The 14,879-nt window shown below is 34.9% G+C and overlaps 1 protein-coding gene across 1 annotated transcript; it reads right to left on the bottom strand.

The window, feature by feature from the left end:
* Positions 1-9,857: 9,857 nt before the first annotated feature.
* On the bottom strand, positions 9,858-12,588 carry LOC122719468 (the record flags this gene model as incomplete). Its single annotated transcript, XM_043945291.1, has 3 exons — positions 9,858-12,062; positions 12,142-12,274; positions 12,347-12,588. Coding segments are annotated over 3 exons (1,151 nt in total), but the record flags the coding sequence as incomplete, so codon positions are not given.
* Positions 12,589-14,879: the final 2,291 nt, after the last annotated feature.

Below are 14,879 nucleotides of genomic sequence, written 5' to 3'. Positions count from 1 at the left end.
CCCGAAGGAAGCTCGCCTCTCGATTTTCATCCGCGTGTATAATATCCGTGAAACGCGGTCGGATTAGGGGAGGGGGGTTTTCCCCGCGTTTTGAAAGCAAAGTCGTACGCAAAGTGCCATTTATCCGCGGTCGATCCGCAACGTTCAAGTACCGCAATTCCATTTACAGCGTATAACCGTGGACCGTGGGGGATAAACCGTACAATTTGTCCATCGTTTAGAAGATCTTCTTTCGCTCTCGTCGACCCTCTCTCCATCCTCGTCCATCTTCTCCCCTCCCCCTCCCTCCCCCCTTCGAACCGTTTATCCCACCATAAATCCCGCTATTACGACTCGGCGGTCGACTTTCCGCGAGATTCCGAAAGAAAGCCGAACTTGAATTCCGTCCACGGGTGGGGTGGATGAAGAAATCATGCATTAGGTCCATCCACTGGATTACGGCCATAAATATCGTTTATACCTCGTGAAACGAGCCGGCCAACGGGCAACACGACAAACCCGGACCGAATCTAATTCCTATTATACGCGAAACGATTAATAGCCGTGTTTACCATAAGTCGGATACAAAGTGAAAGCACCGCGGAAGCGGTTCGCGGATTATCCGTGGTAACGGCGTGCGTGGAACACGTGCGGGGCTGTTGCAAGTGTATCGTGCGTCGTGTCAAGTGTGAGAGGTTCAGAATTCTTACGATTACGTAAAAAATGATAATGAAAGAAAAAGTATTATTGGGATATTGTTGGTGGAGAAATTATATAGTCTGTGAATTTGTTGATGCACGTGGATGAATTTCAAGTTTAAAGCGATAAGCTGGATTGTAATGGGTATGAATTTATGGTGTAGAAATATTTGTGTTCTAGTTTGGAAGGGAGGAATAACGAAGATTGGATTCGTTAATTGATTTCTTCAATTAATTTTGACTAGATCTATCTTTTGATAAGAGAAAATCTTCTCTTGGAAAGCAATCAGCAATGAAGGAAAGAAGTTTTGCATAATGTTCCTAACTTTAATCAAAATTTATGTAAAATTGAATTACTTGATAAGATTACTTAATCATGACTTTACGATATGAAATTCTTTTACAATTTTTGATCAAATTAAAAGAATATAAATTGTACAAATTTATATTTTACAACGAAATATAAAATAAAATAAAATAATATCAAATATCATCTAATGGGTGAAATTATATCTTTCTCGTACGTTAGTATCAAATGAACCTTGTCGGAGTACCAAATACTTCCCCCAGAAATCCCTAGAAATCCCTAAAATACCTATCTCTCGAGATCACCCTCTGTCAACAAAATTTCTCACCGCGAACGAATAAATCCAAGGACTTAAGGGATGCTTACCATCCTTGTGGACAAGGCGTAAATCCACGTAATTCGATTTGGTGTCCCTTCGATTCCCCAAGAAACGCGTCCACCTCGCGCGGATTTGCTCCTCGAGGAATCGGGGACAAGGAGGCTTTCGCGAGAGTCTGATAAACTTGTTGACGGTGTGTAACTCTTGACGAGGGTTGAGAACACGGCGAGAGATCAAAGGTCAAAGACTGGTTTGGGACACGAGGGTGGTGGAAAAAATAAGGTCTGGTTCCTCCATCCAGGGTGGTAAGATTGCCCGACGGACGAGAGAATCGCGTGAAAACGTCTCCATTTAAGGGAGACAAAGAGTTGGATTTTTTCGGAGTCCATCTTCCGTTCTTTTATCCTCGTCGATTCTTCACCCTCTCGTTTCTTGCCACTGGAAGTCATTGGATCTGACGGCTATGCAATAGTCTCTGACTAATTCTGTCAGTTTATTTAGATTCTTAATTTTTTACAAAGTGTTACAAAATATATTTTTTTTTTCAGAAAATATTTTCTGTATCTAGAAACATAGATAAGAAATAGACAAGATTTAAAATTTTAAAATAAAATAAAAATTTTTAAATAAAATTAATGGATGAAGTTCAAAAAGTACGAAAAAAATCATTTGTGATATCCAAAAATTTCAAATCAGAATGAGACAAAAAAGAAAAGAACAAGAACAAAACGATCTTCAATGGATCATCTCTTTTTTAACACACATTTCAAAATACATTAAAAATTTCGCCTCATTTCTCTTTAAAAATCTCAAAGATTACAAGAAACTGTCCAAAGCAATTCCAAGAAAAAATTAAGAGAAAAACGGATAAAAATGCGAGAACACTCAGAATTGGGTAGAAAGAAGGGAAAGCAAGAAAGGGCGATTGCCGATAGATCAAAGGAAGCATAACCAGAAGCTCGATTCCGCAGTAACCGGAGAAACTCGTGTTCCAGAGCCGTGTGTATGGAGAACAAGTTGGAGAGATTGGCGGTGGCTGCAGTTGCTATGGCGACAGGACCGTCTAAATCCGCGAAGCACCCTTCCGGCGTCACGAGTCGAGGGGAGGGTGGCACACAGGGGTGACAATGGGGGCGCTAAGCCTGGAGATTTGCAGGGACCACGCCGGTTGGTCGGTTCATTGTTTCAACGCCAGCTCTGTCGGGAAACGTATCACCAGAACAGCTCTCTCTCTCTTTCTCTCTCTCTTCTCTTTCTCTCTCCATCCTCTCGCGTCCTTCCTTCTCTATCCCTCCGCCACCCTACTTGGCGTAGCTGAGAAAAAAGTCGTGAAACTTGGGGCAGAGACGAACGAGCGGCGGCCACGTTGAATATAAATCGCGTCGCCTCTGCTTCTGCTCCGTGGAAACCACTTTCAGCCGAGAAAAATGCCGTTGAATTAAATCGGCCGCTATTAATTTAATGGCCACTTCATTAGAGGGTTGCGATAGGAGTATCGGTTTCTCGCGAGCTCCAGCTTTTTATTTTCTCTCTTTTCTTTTTCTTCTTCTTCCTCTCTCTCTTTCTCTCTCTCTCTCTCTCTGTGTTTCTTCTCTCTTTTATTTATTTATTTCCTCTCTCCCTTTTTTTCCCACTTCTTTCAACCTTCTCTGATCTACCTTTTTGCGCGCATCGTTTCTCTTTTTTCTTTTTTTTTTTTTTCGTTTCAATAGGAAACGTTTACTTTGTTGCGTGTACACGTACACACTCGAGTATCTCAAAAGAGTATCGATTAATCTGATCTTTCTTGAATCTTCTCGCTCGGTGATAATTAATGCGATAATTATTGATTGTGATTTATGCGTACACGCTAACTTTCAATGTTGCACGGCGTTGTACGTGCTTGGCGAATTAATCCTTTTAATGCGATCTGATTTTTTTCTTCTTCTTTCCCTCTTTGAGATCGGTGTGAGATACTTTGAGAGTTTTGAAAGGATATCGTTTTGATTTTTCATACAGGAACTCTTCATTACGTTCTTGAATGTTTAGGTGTTCCTTTGAAATTGATTTTATTAATAATAATGGAAGTAGTTAGGGTAATTTTATGTTCGTGCAAGTTTTATTTTATTCTACTTTATTATACTTAATTATGGAGTAATTTCAATTTTTATTTCGTAGCTTGCACGATAAACATTAGAAATTTATTCCATGCAATATATATATATATATATGGTAAAAAAAAGTAAAGTTGAATATTACTTTATCTAATATTTTATGTTGAATAAATTACCTCCAAGAGTATCTTATCTCTCGCCGTTAAATTAAAAATATTCAATGACTTATTTAAATTCCATTTTTTTAATTAATTTTCACTTATCACCTCGACTTCTTTGCTTAATTTCAATTCATTTCCATAATTCCAACGAATAAAATAAAAATAATATATATATATTGCAGAAAATTATAATTTTCGAGAAAAATACAGAATAATAAAACAAACAAACGATTTATAGAAAAACCTTTTTTTGAAATCAAGACATCGCGAATTCTTTAATGATCGTAAGAGGGTGGCTTGGCAAACGATTTAGCGATAAGAGAGGGGGATACACGGTGGTAGTGAAAACAAAACGAGAAGAAGACGGTAAAAATGTTTCATAGATAGAAAGAGCCCGGGGCGGGTGGAACGGTTCGTTCGGTGGAGATTGGGCCAAATGAAATTACCCCCCTGGAAAATCGAGACCGACGATCTCTGACTAGAAATAAAATCCGTGTACTTTAACCTTTTAATACGCTCAGTCTCGTATGATAAGCCTCCTCGTGTACATCCACGGATATATATATCGATGTAATTGTAACAATTAGATCTAGAGACTATTCTATTTGCGTGAAGGCAAGGTTGATTTCGAGTCTTGAATTCTCATATCTTCGTCAAAATTTGAATCGCTTGTTGAACAAAGATTTAAATAGATGTAGTTTAGAATCAGTAGGAAGAAATCTCACTTTATCCAAGTCTTCGATTATTTAATTAATTTTTTTCTATCCAAAATTTCTCCAAACCGCCCTTATCCCTTTAAATCTCTTCATCCCACAGTTCCTCCATTTGTCACCTCGAGAGCATCCCAATTCTTAAAAAACGAAACCAACCGACTCGAATCTTCCATCCGGCAAAATTCTGGCCGCGATTTCACCCTTTTTCTCTTTCTCGAACGGAACGAAGGTGGAAAGAGGGTTGGACTCTTATCTAGGGAGGGACGTTGGTAGGGATGTATTAGCGGCAGGTATTAAATTATGGTCAGCCCAAGGCAGCGGTGATACCACGATGTTGGCCGGTAACAAACATACACACACACCCCCGTCGCGGAATTAACCCCCGAGATGGTCCGTGTTTCCGAGGGATAATTTCATTTGGCAGCGGCTCCTGGCTAACGTGGACCACGGTCCATTCTGGCCGCAGGCTGTCTGCCTTCCGATTTCCCCTTTTTCCTCCCTCCCCCAAATCTCCTGCACCCCCCCTTTTTTTCTATCTTACGGCTAATTTTTTGCCAAGATTTCTCTCCGCTTCTCCTCGTGGTCCGTTCGGAAAACGAGTTTATATGGGCTCTCGTGAACGGGGAGGATATTCTGTTTTTTTTTCTTCTTTCTTTCTTTTTTTTTTTTTTTTTTTTTTCGATAAAAGTGCAGTTGGTTTAATTGGCGGGAGAGAATGGTATGGGGGGTATGGTAGTTTAGAGAGGAAGAGGAGGTCGGTAGATAGAGAGGAATTTCGATCGCGGTTTTTTAATTAAGATTTGACGTAGTGGAAAATTTGTTTCTTAAGGATTTATTTATTTGGCAATCTTTATATCGTATATAATTATGCAATAACTATTAAAAAATAGAAAATTAAATATATTCACGCTTCATCAAATCGATCGGTGGAAAGAAGCAAAGAATTATATTTTTAATAAGTATTTATTATTACTACTATTAAAAAAAAAAAAAAAGACAAAATTTAAACGAAAGTTTAGAATTATTTTATATCCATTAAAAATTAAAAATCTTTTCTTCTATGAAATATCGATTATTAAAATTCTAGAATGTCAAAAGCAAAATTCACCATCGAAAATCGTAATCGACTTTAAATTTTCGCATCTCTCTCTCTCTCTCTTTCTCTTTCTCTCTACAATCCATCAAAAAGATTTATCATTTTAATTCCTAAAATAAATCAGAAGCGAGAGAAGAAGAAACAGAGCAATCGAATTTTCAAAAATCTTTTTCTGATCCTCGTTTGATCGAATCATCGCCCGCAAAATATCGATTATCGAAAGGATCGAATTTAAAATTTGCCAATTCCATGAGAAAATCAGAGTCGACTTTAAAATCACACCTTTCTCGGCAACCCGTGACTCCGTCAAGGATTTATCGTTTTAATTTCTGACGGGTCGGAAGCGAGAGAAGAAGAAACGAGGATATCTCGAGACCCTGGGGATCCTCGTACCTCGGCCAGGGCGAACTGGAAGCGAGGCAGCCCGAGGTACATTCATCACGAGTTATTAAACAAGCCAACAAAAGGCTTGGGTGACTGGAGGGCGCGTGAAAAAAAGCTGGAAGATAGAATCGGCTAACCAGGGCCGCGATGATAGATGACCACGAGGATTAAGGCATCCTTGCGATCTCGCTTCCTTCCCGCAGAATTTCTTACGATAGTGATAAGAAGTTGCCACATGCAGATAAACGTGGTGAGGAAAATTAGTGGAAAATAATTTGATAGCCGTGTTGATTTGAACGACTCGCATTTCTCTTCTTTTATTTTTCTTTCTAAAAAGAAAATTTCATGAGATGGAAATTCGTGTGCTATGGATATGAGGATAAGATATATATTTTTGATTAAATTTTTTAAATGGACGAAGATATTAAATCAAAATCTTTGTCTTTTTAAAATAAATCTAAAAATAATTGTTCTTTATTTATTTGCAGTTGAATTATTCGATTGGATATTAAAAGTAGATGTAGATAGAATCAAAATTGAAATTTATTTAGAGTACTGGATGAAAGCATTGGAATGAAGATTAGTAAATAAATTTATATAGTGGTATAAAATTAAGGAGAAAAATGAAGCACATGGATTATTTTGTTAAAGCGTAAAAAAACTTTAAGAGAGGAATATAAATGTACATTAATATTCCTCGATTAAAGTTGACTTCATTTTCTTTCCTCTTTTATCTTTCTCTTAAGAAAGTTTCCTGTAATGAGAAAAGAAAATTTATTGAAGTATATCGTGGAGTAAAAATTAATATATAATGAAAATAGTTGGGATTATAAATATTCTTAAAGTATTTTATATTTTTATTAAAGATAATAGAAATTCAACATTAATATTATTATTAATATGTAAAGGAATTGAAAATAAAAAATTTAGAGAAAGTTAATAATGAAAGAATATAAACGAATATAATATAGCGAGAAATAATAAAAATTTATTTTGTTCGTGCATCGATTTATCGGTCTCGATTTATTTCTTTCACGTTCTCATGTGTTGAGATATTAGAAGGGGAAAAAAATCGTTATAAATGGCGAGTGATATCTAGATCGAGAACCAGATCATTACAAATTAGAAATTAATAGAGCAGATCGAGTTGGGACTGCTCCTAGCTAATAGTTTCCTTCTTTATTGAAACTGAAATTACCCTGTTATTAATAATAATTATACTTGTTACTCGGTAAGAATAATTAAATTTACTGTTGCTAAACGATTCCGTAATTATTCAATCGTATTAATCAGTGTAAGCTAATCAATTCTTCATCAAATATAGTACCATTCTCGATTTAATGTCTTCATTTAACGTCTTCGATTTTCCAAAGTAAAATATTACGAAATAAAAAAATATTATCGATTAAATACAACAAAATTTTATTAAATAAAAACATTGGCCTCGAGTATAAAAATACAATATATATTTTATCATAGGTGAAATTTTTTAAAGAAATATTATATTCGTTCTATATTTAAACATAATTAGATTTCGTTTAATTTTAAAAATTTCTGGAATTCGTATTTGAAAATCTTAATTTTGATCACTATACTATCTCTTCCAAATTGATCAGTTCATCACAGGAAACCTAAAAAAAAAAAATTCTTCAATTATTCCAATCATAAGATTCCAAATCTATTAAATTCTATCAAAATCTTCATTCTTTTTCGCACGATAAATTTTCTAAAACTTCCACATTACCTTGTAATAAACTTCCACTCCCTTTTCCAATGATTAATCCTTCAAAAAATTCATTCACTATTATTCACCTAAATCAATCTAGCTTAATAATTAAACTCACGATTCTTCATAAATACTCCTTTCCAATGTTTAAGACAATTCCACGTAAGAGGAAGATTATCCCTTGTCACGTGTCCCATTGAAAAACCATCATCTCACGAGCAAGCACGCGCCAGGGAAGCTATATTCCTTTTTATTCCAACCCTTTCCATATCCTCCAGAACGTAAAAGCAGCACCAACCCTCTCCGGGGTACCTGTAACATCAATTAAAATTCCCGCGGTCGATGAGCCGCTGTTTCGTGCGATCGTCCGCCGTTTTTAATTGGATTAGAGCGAGACGGCTACACGCAGCATCGGCGCGAGGGGGTGGGTCGAGCGTGTCGAGGGTGGCAGGTCGTTGCGGGAAGGGGTAGCCTCACGAATATTCGGACGTGGCAGACGAAGGGGCAAGGGACGTTGTTGGAAGGTGCAGGTAAATGACAGAGACAATCTACCACCCCCTCATACCGACCCTCTCAGTGTTCTATGGTGTGGGGTGAGTATCGATTCGCACGGTTTTGTTAGAAAGGAAAAGTGGAAGGAGGTGAACGAATGAAGGTGTTTTGATAATTGTTTTTCTTTTTTTTTTTTTTAGGTTTTTGATTTGAGCTGAGTATATTTGACACTTGGTTTTTCAATTTATAAAAATTATGAAAATTATTTTGCGATATTGGATTAAATTTCATGTGAAAATTGATCGATGTTAATGCGACAAATAAAAAATTTTCTTTTAATAATGATTTGATCAATTTTGAGGAATAATAAAATGTTGAAACACATAATGTGAAATAATTATACTTTTATGATATATAATAAAATTTTTCACAGAATAAACTCTACAACTTATATTAAAATATAAGATGAAATAAATTCTACAAACTTCTCCCTGTACAAAGTTTCGTTTTCCAGGAAAATAACGTTATTACAATTATACGATTCCAAGAACTATAATGATGTATTAAAACGTTTTCGCACACACATATTAAAAACTTAAAACATCTTTTTGAATTTATAAAGCACATAACAATACAAAATAAAGTAATTGTCTTCATATTTGTATCTACATCCCAATATTCACGTTATCGTACGCGCAATGTACGCATGCGATATCAAACCCAAACAATTTAAAAGTGGCGATTCTCATATAAGCTTTTGGGAACGATTAACTATTTTTATAGGGTTTTTTCAGGGCGAACTTTCGAAAGGACTGTCGGAATAAATCATCAGGAGAGTGTACAAAGTGCCGGGGGCGGCTCGTGCATCGTATCTGCATTCGCGCCACGCGGCATTAATTATGTATTCAATAAATTTTAAACGCATCGAAATGAATTCAAATTGCAGATTAATATTAAACGGCGTTGGCTAATTGGCCGGGCAATTATGCGGTGTTAATTAAACATTAGGAGCAAAGTCGTCGCGACATAAGCACGGACTCCGCCATCTGGCGAAAAGTTTGGAAAAGAAAGTTTGTTGAGAACAGAGCCATCTGAAAGAGAATTTCTACGATTCCATCAAAGATTCGAGGTCAATTTTTAAACGTCTGTTTTATGGTAACTGTTCATCTGAGGCACAGATAATTCATTTTTTTCGTTATATCAATTTTTTTTATTAATTTATTCATTTGGAAGATTGAATACAAGATTTGGATTTCGAGAGTGTAAATTTTTATCTTAGATTGGCATGTGAAACATGAAGGCAATGAAAAATTTGATTCGAAAAATTTAATATAATTTCAGATGGTTTTGATACATTTTGATACAAGTTCGTATTCTTTTTGTTCTTTCTTTTTGTCATTTGAAAAGGATATTGGCAACGTTGGACTTATAATTTGTGTGAATATTTTACTGATAAACAGTAGAGCGAAATTTTTGTAGTGATTTTAATACAGAAATATGGTGAACAATATTGAAGAATAATAAGATAAGAAACATATACTTTATAGATAACAATATCTCACAGTCAAAACAAATTTATGAATAATATAAAATACAGTACAATGTCTATACATATATAGTTAAAATTTAACACGAATTTCATGGCTATTATAAATTTTTATATAGCGATTTATGATTAACAAACAAGAATATATCTTAAATCATGAATAAATCACAACGATAAGAATTTATACAACTTTGTTAATAAAATGAATGGGTAAGGAAAAAACGTGTTTAGAAAAAAAAAACGTTTTATTACATTTACCTACGATTTGTATACGTTAATATACGCAAAGTTACATACACAACAACATACGATCCGGTTCGAGAGTGATACTTTTACGGGTTCATCGAGACGTTAAAATATTCTCAACCCTTGAAGAGAGCACATCGTGAGAAATAGGAAGGGAGTTCGAGTCACGATTTTAATATCGGATTGGATAAAACGATTTCGTTCTTGATATGTCCAAGATTGGCGAACGTAATGAAAGACTTTGCCATAGATGGATTACGAAGAGAAACGATTATTTAAATCATAATGTAGCAAAGCGATTAACGTGTGTACAATATCGTTCGACAACAGTAAGAAAATGTTTTGTACTCTAAATCCATTTATTTTATCTTCGCATATAATATTTATTGTGCTTCGTGTCGATGATACGTTGCTATGGTAAAATCTTTTCCACGATTCGTCAAACGTATGCGTTCGAATTGTCGCTCATAAATCACGATACATTTCACCTTTTTCCCAAAAATGGTTAGACGAGTTCACGCCCGATTGAGTATTCGTGACTATACCACCGAGTTTATGTGTTACACCATACTACATTAATATTCCTTTTTGACTTATAGCTCTGTTCGATTAGTTATGCAGCTTGAGAACGCGATTATGTGATTAGTTGAATTATTTAACGGTGAGTTGCGAATTTCCATGTCTCTTGATCCACTTTCTATGCAAATTGTCGTGTATTTCTGATTTCTTTCATTTACAAAAGTTTGATAATTGATAATATTCATTAGATATAGATGAATGTTGTTGAGATTTTTCTTTAAAAATGAAATGATTCAGCGGATCAATTGACTATAATCCTACAACTCTGTTATTTGTAATGAACGATCGACCAGTTTTTATAGAGGCAACGAGATCATTTTCACGAGTAAAAGGTATAAATTCTTTGGTAAAATCGAGCTTATACATTAATTTTCTTAAGATACGTTGCCTATGCCACTTAATGCTACGCCTAGTTTATGCACGCTACCACAATTCTTGTTTTCTTCTTATTTTATCGATTAACATGTCGGTTGTTATAATGACTATGTGACACGTCGCTTGAGTAATTACGAAACGTTAAAAAAATTCGTTTCGAGGTTCTCTTTCGTAAAGAAAGATCGTAATTTTAATCTTATTATCGATAATTTATATACAAGTTCTTTTTTCCCTCTTAATTTGCATCAAATCTTGTAATAAGTCTGCACCCTGTTCACAGAATTTTTTTTCATTCGTCCTTAGATTATGAAATCACAGGGAACTATATGATCATTTGTAGATACTATTTTCTCACAAGATAAATATATTTGTATCTACATAATCGTCAGTAGATACGACAGAGATTTGTATATCTCTCTTAATAACGTAGATTTCTTCCATAACAATTATCAAAGTTTATTCCTCCAACGATTCAGATTTCACGCCACTAGTTCATCGTTTCCTAATATATAGGATTAAAGTGGCGTTTCCTCCTCTTGCAGTTACCTGGGCGTCGGAGGAGGTGGTGGTGGTCATACGGCGCTACCTGTGTAGAAACCTGTCTTGCCAGCCAAGCCAGGTCCTCGTTTTTTCTTCTCGCATTCCATTGTACTAAATGTATTTTGAGCGATTTGAGACTTTCTTTTCGGATTTTGAAGTGTCATGCTTCTTTGACTAGAGTTTGAACTTGAACTAGTTCCTGGTTCGGATACTCTAAGAATCCCTGAGTGTATCGTGCCGAAATTCTGATAAATATATTGAGATTGAATAGCTGAAACAGATGTATTCTGATTCTTCAAGGTAATGGGCACTGTCTGCCCTGCTAAACTATTGTATCGCGTATCATAACCGAAAGGAGTATCCAATAACGATTCATTTTTTTCTCCATATCCACTGAGTCTGGAATCGAGGAGACCTTCCTTTTCGGTAAAGCCACTCAATCTAGAATCCACGATATTTTGTTCCGTAGTTCTAGGAGAGAATTCGCTATATCGTGGCTCTTGGCCAACTGGATGTTCCTTACTTTCTGTGAAAGCAATCATATTCTGTCGAGAATCAGATAAAATTCTGGAATCGATTAAACCTTCCTTATCGGCAAAACCACTTAATCGTGAGTCGATAACACTAGCTTCTGACTTATCCCCGAAGCTATATCTAGAATCCGTGTTTTTTGTATCTGGATATGCTGGTAAAACATGAGAGAGGTCTGCCTTATCGACGTAGCTAATAGCTTGAGGATTCGAGGCACAGATATCGGGTGCAGTTTTGCATAACAAAGATGTTCCTTCTTCGGGAGCTCTTTGGGATGCTGTAAATGTTATAAATTTACAATTAAATATTTAGCTTAAAGTTGTGTAAAATGATATATATAAAAATGAATTAATTACTTTTTGAAGGTTGTCCAAAAGCTCGAGCTTGTGGAGGTCCAGGTGACTTCTGATGAGTTCTAACTAGATATTCTGAACTCAGACCTCTCTGTTCTCTTAATTTTCTCTCAGCACCGGGTACCATGACTCTCACCTTAAAAATAAAACAATATTAAATTAACTATTTCGCTACTAGTGTCATTCTAAAATTATGGTATATATATACCATTTCTTCTACTGTTGAGAAACGGGCCATGTATCCAGACATAGTCAATACAGCCGCCACTTCTGCCAGAATTAAAGCCAACCCTGATAACTGAAGACACCAGCCATACTGATACTGTGGTAAACCATTGTCATCGGCTTGCATACTCGAAGTAGATGGCAGACTATATTTTGCCGGCAACTCTAACGATGCATCCGACAAAGCAGATGCTAGAACTATAAGGCCACCACCTAACGAGAGTCCTGGAACACAAATGAAATTATTACTTGGCTTATATCCTAATATCTTTGATATTTGTGATATTCGAATCAATTCGATATTCGTGATTTATTTTCGAAACTGCATTTGCTATACTATTCACGATAAAATTCCGTTAAAGTCAATATACTATATTGGATAATACATAAAGTTTCGATTTATATCACGATTTGTTTTCCAATCGTCGAATTTTTTAATTAAATCTTTCGTATCGTTTCTCTATATCATTACTTCTACGGAATATTTAAGGATTTACAACTTCAATATCCAACGGATATTCGAATACTTCTGATTTCTTTAAATGTTACGACTTTTTTCATTTCAGCAAAGAAGTCTAAGATGAACTTTATTAACAGATCTGGAAGAGATCTGGATCTACCGCGGATTAAATTAGGTGGAAAGTTGAGAAACGGTTCATAGTTGTTCGCAACTCAACTTTTGAAGCTTCAATCTTTTTCTTTATTATGGATCGATTGCTCGTATCTCTTTAAGCTCAGGCAACAGTACTATTACATTCTCGTAAATACGCTAGCTTACACTGGTAATGCAAGACGAATGAAGCCATTAAAATTGATCGTTCCATAAAGCTCGTCGCGTTTTCTGCGTGCTTAACTGCACCTTTCGGGTGAATAAACGGCACCCACTAACAGTAATTGAGATAAAACTGAGTGCCCTGTTCCTGACAAAGAATTAGATTGGTTGCAGTTTTTCAATTAAAGGAAAGAACGATGAGTTATTGTGGAACCTCTATCCGGATTAAGTACACATTGTTATTTTACAATATTATAGGTTTTCGAAACAAACATCTTTCTAATATTTTCCAAGAACCATCCCAATAAATTTTCTATTTCTTCTTCTCATTCCCATCTAAAATTTTCGTTTCGTCAATAACGAATTCTTCATTTTTTCTCGTAAGATTCTTTCGACTTGACCGCTTTTAGTTTTTACTCAATGGATTTTTACCGCGTGTAAAGCGTGCTGTATAAAAATTTGCATACGCGTAAAACGAACAAGCGAAGCTTGCTGCCGTTTCCTCGACGGTCGATTCAATTCCAGTCGCACCGTCGACAGGACATTGTTATGACGGGATAAGCTGTCCCGTTATTGCATTCTTAACGACAGATAGTCGGCCTGCGTCACGGCGACCTGGATTATCGTTGAAACGCACCAGCTCTCTTGGTCTACTTTTCAACCCTTTTACGAATGCTCGTCTATTTTAACTCTCTTTCGTGGTGTTGTTTAAGTCATTTCATGAGAAAATTGAAAGCAGATGTATTTCTTATTTTAATTTGTTGTAATTGCGAATAGAATTATTAATGATGATGAAAAATTAAAATTTTGTGAAAATTAGATTAAATTAAATTTTATTAGAAAGGAGAAAATTTTTGAAATTTATTTGATATTATAGAAATTTTCATTTGGCGTTGCTTTAATTCGAAATTAAATTAAAAGTAGAATTTTTATTTTATGTTACGTGTTTTAATGATATCTTTATGAATTTTCATAACTATTGTTACGGGATCGGATCGTGTTATTAAATTTAATTATTAAATTATTCGTTGATCGTGAAAATATTTTATATCAAAGCATATGTTAATTGCATATGTTTCATAGAATTCTAATTGCCAAATTTAATTATCAAAATTAATTTTCGAGTCACAGGTGTATAAAGCAGATATTCATTATACTCAAATAAGAAAAATTTTTTCAAATTCTTCGATTAGATATATTATACTCGCATTGCAATGATATTAATTGTATGTAAATGTTTATGCTAATTTATGAACGCAAATGGAATCTACATAAATATTGTTTTACATTTTAGATATTACAACAAGAATTTTATCGTTAATTTTCGTATCCTATAAATTTTAACACATTTAAATTTCCCATCTATATAAATATTTCTGTTCCAATTAATATTTCCAGTTATTTTATCAATTTAACAGATCATATTCTGCTCTATTTAGAATATTCACATAATTCATTAATACGATTCATAATACGTAATTGCTCGATATATATCAAAATCGAACATAGCGAAAAGTTTCTTAAAATTTTGTTTTTCCTTTCTACAAACGAGCAATTAACAGTGTAACAAAAAAATTTCAGAAATCCAAAAAAAAAAAAAAAAAGAATAAATACACTGAAAAATCCTCAACAAAATTCAACAAATATTTTTTCCTTCCTGCAAAACGAACAATTATCAAACGCACGACGTCAATAAAAAAAAAAAAATAAATAAAACTCTCGAAAGCCAAATCAATAAAGTCGA

This window comes from Apis laboriosa, unplaced genomic scaffold (genome assembly GCF_014066325.1).
Source record: "Apis laboriosa isolate Shangri-la unplaced genomic scaffold, ASM1406632v1 scaffold78_cov150, whole genome shotgun sequence".
Lineage (NCBI taxonomy): Eukaryota > Metazoa > Arthropoda > Insecta > Hymenoptera > Apidae > Apis > Apis laboriosa.
Note: the sequence above shows the minus strand (reverse complement) of the source record. Positions and strands in the feature narration are given on the sequence as shown.